At 39.1% G+C, this 11,681-nt stretch overlaps 1 protein-coding gene across 1 annotated transcript in view; it reads right to left on the bottom strand.

Annotated features, from left to right (window-relative positions):
* Positions 1-11,681, bottom strand: part of LOC120727248 (solute carrier family 22 member 23-like) — a 35,540-nt gene that overhangs the window by 5,011 nt on the left and 18,848 nt on the right. The window contains exons 4-9 of the mRNA XM_040021465.1: positions 7,081-7,249; positions 5,285-5,412; positions 3,449-3,551; positions 1,727-1,962; positions 1,014-1,046; positions 182-305 (exon numbers count right to left, since the gene is read on the bottom strand). Coding sequence (XP_039877399.1) covers positions 182-305; positions 1,014-1,046; positions 1,727-1,962; positions 3,449-3,551; positions 5,285-5,412; positions 7,081-7,249 — 793 coding nt within the window. The remainder of the gene's footprint in view (positions 1-181; positions 306-1,013; positions 1,047-1,726; positions 1,963-3,448; positions 3,552-5,284; positions 5,413-7,080; positions 7,250-11,681) is intronic.

The following is an 11,681-nucleotide window of genomic DNA, read 5'->3' as shown; positions in this document are numbered from 1 at the left end:
CACTAAAAAATGAATTATAAGTTCTCCAGAACAATGAAACAGATTTTTCAAACAAAGATTTTGAATTGTGAAACACTTGTCAGCCTGAATATTGTTTTACTCCTCTGCAAAATAAGAACACATTTTCCACATTATCTCCCCCTCCTCTGGTGGTACAGTCTTGCTCTTGCAGTGGGTTTACCTGATCACAGTGGGAGTGATCTCAGCACAGAAGAAGATGCTCAGGGCGCTGACTGCGTGGGAGGAGAACATACCGATAGCGGAGAAGCCAATGGTGAAATGCGTATTCATTGTACTTGTGGTATCTGCAAAAGAATCAGGAGACACAAACATGGAGATTCTTCACTCAGTATGCTGTGTAATCAGTGAAAGGACAACAGTGGTGTATATGTAAAAATGTGTTAAATTTACTTTTCAGGGAAAATGATTGCAAGTATTTGCCAAAATTATTATTTTCAAAAATTATAATGTTACAACAATTCTGGTAAATTCAATGGAGTTAGATCAGGCAATGCAATGACAACAAAGGCTATTATTTTAGCTTTTATTTTGATGTAAGTTCAACAAAAAGAGATATAGAATGAGGAGCTGTTGAGAAATGAATCTGCAAACAATGAGCCAATTTAGCCCAAAGACGGTTTAAATAGGGTGTTTTACAAATAAGACATACTAAAGATGGCATAATGGCATAAAGAGGTTTAGAGGAGAACTACCCTGAAATCAGCTCTCGCTTACCACAGGGGGATTAGTGTGGAGAGATTACAGCGATGGATAAACAGAAGAGAAAAGTAAAGGAAGGCTCGTGGTGAGTTCATGGTTCTGTAACAAAGAGGCTCGCCCTCTTTAACATAAGGGGATAAATAAATAAATAAAAAGAGAGCCTAGAACTTCATCATGAGTCTCCACAAGGATATATATATATATATATAAAACATAAGCTAATATATTTTTACAAAATGCAACACTTATGAATATATATGAATATATGAGTATATATGAACAGATAGACTTACTTATTTTCAGGTGTTCACTGTATTTCCCCAACACTAGAAAAATATTGAAAATATGAGGAATTATTAGAAAAGAGTGACAAATAGTGAGAATTAACACATGTTGAGCTAAGCCTTTCAGCACAGCGTAACAAAGGGAAAATAGAACATGAGCATAACCTTGATGTGTTGACTCAGGTTAAACATTAAGTGTAACTCGTTTGTAACTGAATAAACTGTTGCTGGCTGTTTTGATCATCTGAGGCACTTCTGGTACTCGCTGACAATGTAATCAAGTTCAGGGACTGAACAGGGACAAAACAACTAAAGGTAGCAAATCTCGTAACAACCATCATGTTTAATGTGTCTATGAATAGCAAAAATGTAGGACTTTTTTTTTTTTTTTTTAGACGTATGCACTTGTAAGCATGTGTCAACCATGTGGCCTTTTTTCATTTACACAGCCAGGCTGGCTGGTTGGCCTTGCTTTTTGCTAACTCTGTTGAGTTGAGACTTCATTTTAACTAACAGACCTCAGATTTTGCTGATTTTGATCTAACTTTATTTCCCAAAATGTTAAACTATTGCTTCGATTTATGTGACTAAGAGTTCTTTTTGGGGGGTTTTAATATTGTGGACTTTAGACCATAGTCAATCTCAATAAACTGCATGAGAGTGGCCTCCTCAAGAACCGCTAGAGCTTTTTCATGTTATAGGAGTTCCTATGTAATACTCACAGTTAAGTAGACCCAACTGCAGCAGAGATGCGAGGGCAGTGATGATCATAAACAGAAGAAGGCCACCGCGACGGCCCATCAGGCAGACCGCTGGACATAGGGCAATGCATGATGCAACCGCGATGCCTGCCATTGTGTAATAGTGTGTATAGAAGTCAGGGAATATGGTGGTTCCCTGAGCTTCAGGATCCATCATGCTGCGGGCAAAGCAGTGGTGGATCCCATAACCAGTTAACCTGAATAAAAAACAGAGAAAAGAGAAAAGCAAGTCAAAAAAAGCGACATCTCAAGCAATACAACGGCTACATCAGGAGACACTGAACTACATCTTTCATAAGGGTACCAAGTAAACTGTGTAAAGCAGTGAAGAGCCGCTTTATTTCATGCTTTCTCTAATCTCAGTGTATTTTGAAAAAACCCCCCAAAAACCTCACATGTGTAAACACAGATTTATTGGCACACAGAAACACACCGTATGTACACACAAAAAAAAACAAAAGCAAGCCCTCACACCCTCCTTCCGAGTTGTCTAATGTTTCATAAGGACAAAGCTCATGTAAAATTTATGCAAACAGGGAATCAGGGACACTGTGCACCAAAGCAGAGGTAGAGCTCGGTCTGCCAGGCAAGAGATGAGGTCTCAGATCGAAGGAAGAGTCCATTGGAGATGAAAAGAGAGAGCAGCACAAATATGGAAGGACAAAAGAAGAAACAGCTAAAGATCAATCCTCTATCCAGCCTGCAGGTTAATAGTGGCATCTTGACTCCACAAAATGGCAGGTCTGAGTGGCATTGCACTCCAAGTACCTGTATTATGTACATCTTTTCAAATCCTGACACACTCACAAACACACACACACACCCTCGTTAGCACACTGACACATATAACCCTGTTCTCAAAAAGACAGAATACACTGTAAAAAGCAAAAAACAGACCCTTTATTGGATCCTATGTTGGACTGAAAATGAACTTTATGTATATTAGACTACATGTGTTAGAAACAGGAAATGATGTTTCTGTGTGTCTTGGGTTAAAGAGGAGGGTGATTGGCTTGTTACCAGTATACACGTCTGTGTTTTTTTTCCTTTTTAAATCAATCACTATTGCGCCAAACTTCAAAAGCAATTATCTAAAAGGCTTTAAGAGGGCATTAGTGCACTTGGCATGGAAAACAAACACATCTGCAAAGGCACTGTTAGCGCTGTATATTATTACAGTACATGGGTTTTGGAGAGATGATTGTCCCCATTCACATGTTTTTTAGGGAAATACTTGCTCATTACACAGTACACATGTATTACAACTGCATGAGTCTGCAGTACAAGAGTCCAGAGGCTAAACCAGCGTGCCTGTAGTAGAGTACTGTGACCGACTGAAAAATGTGAATCATTAAATTATAAAACTAAAAATATGACAGAAAGGAGTCTGCAAAATGCAGCAGAAATCCTATATCAAGGAAGCAAAGCATTATGCTTTCATAACCACACACTTGGCTTCATGCTTACAGAGTGTTAAAATGCATTAAAATAAGAACTCTCTTTTTAAATGATCCTAGCATCAAATTCAAGGTGAACAATTATCAGAAAAAGTTAGAGACACAAATAAAGATACAGCTTCTTGGTTTATGTCACTGATCTACCATTTCAAAAATAATTACATGATTTAAATGATTTGCATTCTTTAACACAGAATTATTTTTACATTTTAAGACAGCCACTTACGAGGTGACACAGAGCACAACGATATTCTTCCAAAGGGTCCTCGTCCCAACCATTTTCACAATGCATGTTTTCTTGGGCCTCTGTTGAAGAGATCTTTGTAGTTCTGGGAACAGGAAAACACAGATATCATTAAAGCTTTGCCAAAAATAAAAAAAAAATATCATAAAAATTATAGAACTCACATTTGTTTCTTTTCCCCCCCCTATTTACTGTTTCACATATGCAACCGGGCTGGTTCTTATTTCCCCACTGAGGGACATTAAATAAAGGATACTTCTATTCGATTCTATTCTATTCTATTCTTATATAACACTATTCTACTCCTCTTGAGCACTCAAAGCACTTTATACAAGTTGCCTCATTCACCAAGTGCTTCCTATCTAACATTAGAGAAATTAACAAACTGTTATTTATTTAATAAATACATTGAAAAAGGAATGAAATGAAAGTGAAAGTGGTAGAATATTTCTTTTTTTTTTCTGGCATTTCGATTGAAAAGTCAACATCCATCTGTTGTTGCACTGCAGTACAGTAGTACACAAACCTGAATAATAAACTAAGTAGAATTACCTTAAAGTGTAGGCAAAATTCAAATGTTTAAAACCCTTCTAAAAGAATAGGGTTCTGGAAAGTTTTGTATTTGAATGATAGTACTGTAAATATAATGAGTAAAAGTTGGACAGTTATCAGGGTTTGAAACCACAGAAACTCCATGTTTTGGTGAGCTCATTCATTCCACACAGGTACCATCCCACAGCTTTGTCAAACAGGTATGGTAACACTAACAGGAGAGCAGCTACCAGCGGGCAACACCCCTGAGCTGCTCGTGATACATGATATAACACACTTAATGTTTTGGTATCAGTCTGCCGGTTGCCACAGTAACACACCTCTGCCTCATGCTAGTCCATTTTTCACATTGACTCAGGCATGCGAAGGTTATCTCTGGCTAACCACTCAGGTTTTCCAGTGATCCCCTGAGTAAGATCAACTGTGCTCAGAGCTGTGCAAATCATTCCACTTTTTCAAAGGGGATCAAGGAAATTGTTCTACATGAGTAAGACATGGTTCAGTCTGCTTCTATAGCATAATTTAGTGCTGAGCAATTGAAAGTAGAGAAATAGCTCATGCTTCTCTACCGTATGGGGAAGTTTATACATTAAAAAAAAAAAAAAAAGATAAATCTGCGTCTATGGTAATGCACTTATTTCCCTAAATGCTAAGAGTCAGCACAGAGACTCCGACTTCTAAAAATATGCAGTCAATTTCACACTGTGGCTCCTCTTAAAGCCTTTTATCTCATAGTGGCAGTTCCCTTCCCTCATTTTTCAAAAAGGAGTGATAACTACGCAATGGCAGGACAAGAACAGGGAAACAAAGTATATATAATAAACAAACCCTTATACAAATCTGCTATTGATTTTCACAACAACACAATCCAAACTGCTTTGTTCTGGCTGGTCTGAGTACAGTTAACATGGGGTCAAATGCCCGACCTACAACCATCTGCCATCTGCCCACTATTGTGTCAGCTCATGTCCACCCATCCAAGCTATAATGATATTAATGAACATTTGAGAGTGCCATAATCCAATGTTCAACACCCAATGCTACCTTTGTAGTGGATTATTTCTGTGTTAGCAAGATGGGAAATGTATATAACCTTGTCAATCTGTCTCATTTGGATAAGCAAAGCTGGGAATAACAATGCAGACCACACCATTCAAAATAAAGGCCTAGCAGACACCTTTGCAGGGAAGCAGTATGTCGCGCAAAACATATCAAAATGTAAAATGCAGTCTGATATCTTTAAATTACTGTTGAAGGATTCATTACCTGCGAGGATGTTCTCTGGGTCAAGCTCCACGTTCACTTGATTTTTCTCTACTATGTGTCCCATGATCCACTTGGAGCGACCGTACTGCTGAGTGGCGAGCAGCCAACGCAGTGACTCAGGGAAGATCCTGTCAAAAAGATGGGGGATGTCCTTGTTAATATGACATGAAAAATGAGTCAGGGGGAAAAAAAAAAAAAAAAAAAAAAAAAAAAAAAAAAAGAGTTCTCCTTTTATTAGGTTGTATGTAATCTAACTTTGTCAGGGCTCGCAGTGCTAAATCTTGTTTTTGTCTGTCATTGCACCATTTCAACGCAGTTTGGATATGAGGCAGAGAAGAAAAGTGCAATGTTAAGCTAAAGCTATACACCAGATCCCAAACAGCCGATGGGTTGGCTGCGGTGTGACACACACAACACAATTTACAGTGGTACTGTCTCACAGCCAATGTCACCCCCTGTGCCGCTCTATTATTTGTATCTATCATTTTCCATAATGTTGCATAAACTTCTCAAAGAGGTTAGGTATCAGCTTGCAGAAAGAGTACGTGTGTATATGAAGACAGTCAATAACATAACGACTGGTGCTGCATTTGGATGAACCTCTGTCTACAAAGTAGATGTGCAGGTTTCATCATTTTCCACATGTGTGGTTTGCAACTATCCCTCCCCCCACCCTCACCCAACCTCATTAGATCACCTGCAGCGTTTAAATTTTCAACCTAATCAGCTGTATTCCAGATGTTTGCAGAGTCAGCCACAGTTAATCAGGAAAGTTAACACAGCTTTGGAAATTACCTCAAAGGCTCTTGCCAACTTTTGTGTGCTAAAAAAATGTGTGCTGTGTGACAGAGCCATCACACTTTGATGACACAGTATCACATGACAGATTGTTAGATTGCTGGATTGATAATAAAAGTTTACAGAGAACCTCTCAGGCTGAGTTCACTGTGCAATGTCCAAACTTGTGATACCAACAGAAGTTCCACAAGTTTCACAACCTGCTTCATGTCCTTGAATTGTGTAGTCTTTAGCAAACAAAGCCATGATTGTGTCACAGCATACAACTGTTGCAAATCCCATTCAACAGCTGAGCCATCAAACTGCTGAGTGATAATGAATGCTGTATTTTTTTTTTATGATCGGAACAATGGAACTGAGGACATATCAACATTTTTTTATTTACCAAATCACAATGACTAACCTGACATGTGCCCGAGGTGTATTTCCATCCCTTCTCCACACTGTTTCTTATGCTAATGAAAGTGTATTGCATGACAAAGACTGATGTTTGACAAGATGTTTGCTTTGAATTACTTCTGACTGTTACTGAACAGAACCCCCCTTTGTTTTGCAGGGACATCAAAGATACCAAGGCCTTTGAAACTCTGGCAAAATCTATATTCCTGCCATCTTTGTAGACATCAGCAGTATTACAGAACTGTGTTCAGTGAGGTAGAATAAATGGTGTATTTATTGCTTATGCTTTGGAAAAAGTCAGAGCAGAGGTTTAAGTGTAAAAGATACCTCAGCTTGGACTTTAGTACTATTTTTTAAGCTTGTAAAAATAATAATAAGAAGAAAAACCTCTGCAAGTGTATCTTTTGTTAAACAGTGCTTAATTTACTGAAAGGAAAATCGATAAATGAAGTCACATCTGATCGCCGTGGATGCATCTATGTGTCTTTTTTAAACTGTTGTGTAACTGAAAAAAAATATTTTACGTTTAACAGAATATCAAAATCAAGATAAGATAACCCGGTACCAAAGTGCAGCGAATGCTAAGGTCTTTTCCTTACCAAATGTAGGACAGCATAAGCAGCAGGGGACAGATGATGACAGCTTGAAGTACCTGCCAGTTGCGACAGAGGTACGCCACTCCAGGCATCAAGAGCCGACCACCCAAAACCACAAAGCTGGCCACCATGGTCATGGAAAATCGCCATCCTGGCAGGCACAGCTCGATCCCTGGCAAAGAGAACAACGAAAAGGGAAAAAAAGTATAATGTGTTTTTTTTCTAGTCGAGACATATTTAGAAAAATGATATAAAACGAGTGGAAATACCAGAATTTCAAAAATTTCTTGGGAAGATGACACATGGGACTGACACTAGTTTTTGTATGTTCAAACTAGCTATAATCTTTGGAAATTTTGGAGCACAAAATAAAATGAAGTTGCCTCAAATAAAAGGGTTGCCATAAATTAGTTGTTCTGAGATGTTTGTACCCATTCATATGCAGTTGAATTACCTGGCAAATGTAACATTATAATGATGATATTTACCTTTTTGCAATGAAGAAAAATATTTTCAATCACTTTAGAGAAAAACATAATGCGCTCATTGACTTTTGGGGGAATGAAATGTGCAAAGTTGATGAGTAAACGGGAAAAAAAACAGAGCAACAACTCTGACTAGGCGAGGCAGGCAGGTCAGAACAGGGATCCTGGCACTGTCATCAGCAAATGAGGTTTGTTGTTTCAATGCAACACATCCTAAAATCCAGAAATTACTGCTGTTGCAGCGTGGCTTTTTACACAGAGTAAAACTAAGTTGACACCAAAAACACTCACACACCAGAGAAAATTGTTATCTTTTTAATAAGTCTGGAATATTCCTAGTTTATCAAAACAGGAGGATGGAAGCTACACTATTGTGCTAATCTTAGTTTTTGAGATTTAATTAATGAAACGCTTAAGTCATCAGTCAGAAAATTATATAACTCCAGTACTTACTGTGTACAGTTTTTTTTTTTATTCTGAGACAGTACAGAGATGAAGACAGTAGGCTGCTGAACAAACTAGAAAGGGGTTCCTTGTGCTCCTTTCCCCTCGATCAGAATGGCACTGATTCATTCACTTGGTCATTAGCATGCACACCCCACTGGCAGCCAGCAACCACAGACAGTTCAGCCCTTTAGTTACTGCAGTACAGAGAAGTTGTTCACACCACACCATAGAAAGCCAATGCTGCTGTAATGCCGCTGCCCTCATACAGCCAGAATCTTTTGTCTTGCTTCATTGGTCCCTTTTGTTATACATCACTTTTCTTCTACCCAGGAATTTTAACCGTCTCCAGTGGGCCTTTCAAGGTGACAGGCCCAGGATAATACAGTGGATGTCGGCTGCTTCACTTCATTCCAGTGGAAAAGACTGGAATTTCAATTAGGACTTGCCCCCCTCTGAGGACATGAATAATGCTCTCTGTTCACAGACACTATTGCAGCTGGTATGACAAAGCCAATGAGTGGAGAGCAGGGCGATGGGTGCAAGACCTGCTGAGTTTGAACCAACTAACCTCAAGACTCCTTCACTGTGTGCCTGTGGGAGAATAGCACCGGCTCACTGGTTAAGGACCACATGGGATTTGAATTCTTTGGTTTTGTATTTATGTACGCAAGGCATGAGGCACTGAGACTCATGCACTCTGACCAGAAAAGTACATCCCGTGGTGAGGTGTGGAAAAGCGTTAGGCAAAGCGGCACAAACTTCATTAAGATATCAATTATGACAATAAGGATATTTAATTAAACTAAATGCAGAATAAGAAGCAGAAGCTGTGGAAAAGAGGCCTGAGCTTCTTACTCATGTTGACCCTAATCCTCCACAACCTGCTAGATCAGCATTCCCATAATGCTCTGCAGCAGAGTCTGTCCTACTGACATAAATCTACCAATTACAAATCTAATGTTACATATAAGAAATTGGCTAAACTTGGAAACCCAAGGCCTCCCGAGGGGGGCGGAAAAGTGACACATAAAAGATAATAGGAAAAAAAAAAACATTTAAATGTATTTGTACCACTCCCATTAGTAAAAATAGAAATTACATCATCAATGATTAGGCTAAAAATCCAATTAATGACAATGATAATCCCCAAAGAAGATTTGGCTGGTTTGCTGACTTTGGCAATGTGAGAATGTGAATCACACTCAAGCACAAAGTGCAGCAGCTCACCAGTAGCTCATGAGTCCCTCTTTGTAACAGGGATTTAAATGCGTCTTCTGAGATCTGGTCACAACTCAGACTGCAGAATGAGCGAGAACGCAACCAAAATACATTGAGGATACATTAAGATGTGACCACTCAGAACACCTCAGAGTGGTCCAGGCCACATATGGCTTTAGCCTTTTAGCGGCACGCGTGCATGTTTCCTGTGCCACATTACAGTACAATACTACACTGATATGTGTGTGTGTGCCACTGCTGAAAAACAATAGATTTGGCAGTCTTGCACCCTCAGCTGTTATTTCACAACTGCCTTGCATAAAGCTGCTAGCTAATTGCATAAATAAAAGTAAAACCCTTTAAGACGATTGACTGTGTAGCCTATGTGTTTAATCATCAGCTCATCGAAGTTATTAATGGGGTGAAGCAGATCCGGCATTTGTCTTTTAGCCGTCTTGCAGGCATCACAAGGCACAAGGCTGCCATTGATCAATTACGCCCTTCTTCTCATCACGTTTCCCACACTTTGCTCTGAATACCTACGCTTCAGCATCAATATATTTTGATTTTGAATCACCAAGGAGTTCTCGGATTCACTCAGCAATTAAAACACATCTCGCGTCTGCTCATTAAATATCATTTCCCCCGACTGAAGAAACAATGAATCAATTACAGCGCTCCTGGTGGGTTAAAAAGGGACGGAAAAAAAACCCGTCATATACTTGTAAAGCAAGCTATAGTCACATACAGCAGTGAAAGGAAATAATCACAGTGAAATCAGGAATGGGATCAACTCAGCTGTACATCTGTCACACAGCTGAAATCTGCATATTTCTTTGCTAATTGTTTTAAAAGAAGGCACCAAAAACAATTGTCGCCACAGCTTCTGCATCAAGTGAAAAGGAAATAGGCAGGGTGTGCATATCCCTTTGCTACTAATTCCTTACTAAACACAAATAACATCCCACACAGAAATGAGTTAAAATGAACAGACTATCAGGCTGTGTCAGTGCCTCCAGTAGTTCCAATCAATCCGTTTGTAGCTTGCAGATTCTAACCAATATCCTGAAGAATCTCTTAACATTTTAATTAAACAGTATTTCCAAATGGAATTCCTTCAGTGTGTGTAGTGATAATAGTTGGAGCACACTCTCTGGAGATTGTGGTATGCTTAAAGTGGTTTACAGAGTGCATTGTCTGATTACATTGTAAGGCAAAAAAAAGGTTACAGATAGTCTGAGTGACCACATTAAAAAGTAAGGTAAGAAGCCTACAATAAACATTTGATACTTTGCCTTTGACAGCATTTATGGTGTTGCCAAAGTTAAAAAAAAATCTAAATTAAAAAGCACAGTGCAGCCTAGGCGGAGTAGTCGAACGCAGATTCACTGAGCGCAGGGCAAGCTAGCGAGACAGAAGTTAAGCTGTCGTTGCAACATGGCAAATTGAACCTCCCCCACCCTAATTCAGATCTGGCGTTTGGAACTATTTTGGTTTTCATGTGACGTATGACCCTGAAGGTAAGCGCGTAATGGACAAAAGTAAAACAATATGTTGGATGTGCCATGCAATGCTCAATTACATTGGTGGGAACTAGTGTGTTAGCGCAGTTAGCTCGTTAACGTGTTGGCCGTCCAGCCCCATGCACAGGCGATCCAGTAGCTCGTTAACGGAGATTTGCCGTGTTGTGGCGTTAACGTCATTTCAACGAGTTTAACGCTGACAGCACTAGTGGGAACACAACGAATATGACTGCACATTTACTCCAACATCATCCTAGTGCAAAGACAAGTGGAAGCAGACAAAAACAACAAGCACGCATGCTACAAACTTTACCCGAGTCATTTAGACAGCCGTGAGCACATGATTCTCATTATGGGGACCTGATATGTTTAACCCAGGATTAATATGCTGCTGAGAATATAGCCCAGAAGAAGTGTACAGTATAGCTTTTATTTTGGAAAGAGACATTTCTCTGTAATAAACTCTCTTTTCCAAAGATGAGTGATTCCTCAATCAGATTTATTTTTTTTATTACTTTGTAGTTTCAGCAACATTAAATTTAAAAACTGTACTTGTGAGTTAAAATATATATTTATAATTTTAATAAATGACAAATTAAAAAGGCATGAACATTTTTTTTGTATCGAAAAAATATCGAACTGTGACACCAAAGTATCGAACCGAACCGAACCGTGAATTTTACTGGGCAGGTATGCCATTCACTGCATGATCAATACACCATTAAAGTTCAAAGGATAGATGGTCACAGATGGAAATGCCTAGTGAGGCTAAACTCAAATCAGGCATGTTTAAAGTTTCTGATGAACATCTGAAGCATTTCTTCTGAGTGGCAGACCAGTGAAGCATAGTCAGCAAACAGCATTTCCCTGATTAGGGTGAACTTTGGTCTTTGGCTGGCATTACTATAGATCAAATAAGGTGTTTTCCCCC

Source organism: Simochromis diagramma, unplaced genomic scaffold, assembly GCF_900408965.1.
Source record: "Simochromis diagramma unplaced genomic scaffold, fSimDia1.1 OVJJ01000205.1, whole genome shotgun sequence".
Classification (NCBI taxonomy): Eukaryota; Metazoa; Chordata; class Actinopteri; order Cichliformes; family Cichlidae; genus Simochromis; species Simochromis diagramma.
Note: the sequence above shows the minus strand (reverse complement) of the source record. Positions and strands in the feature narration are given on the sequence as shown.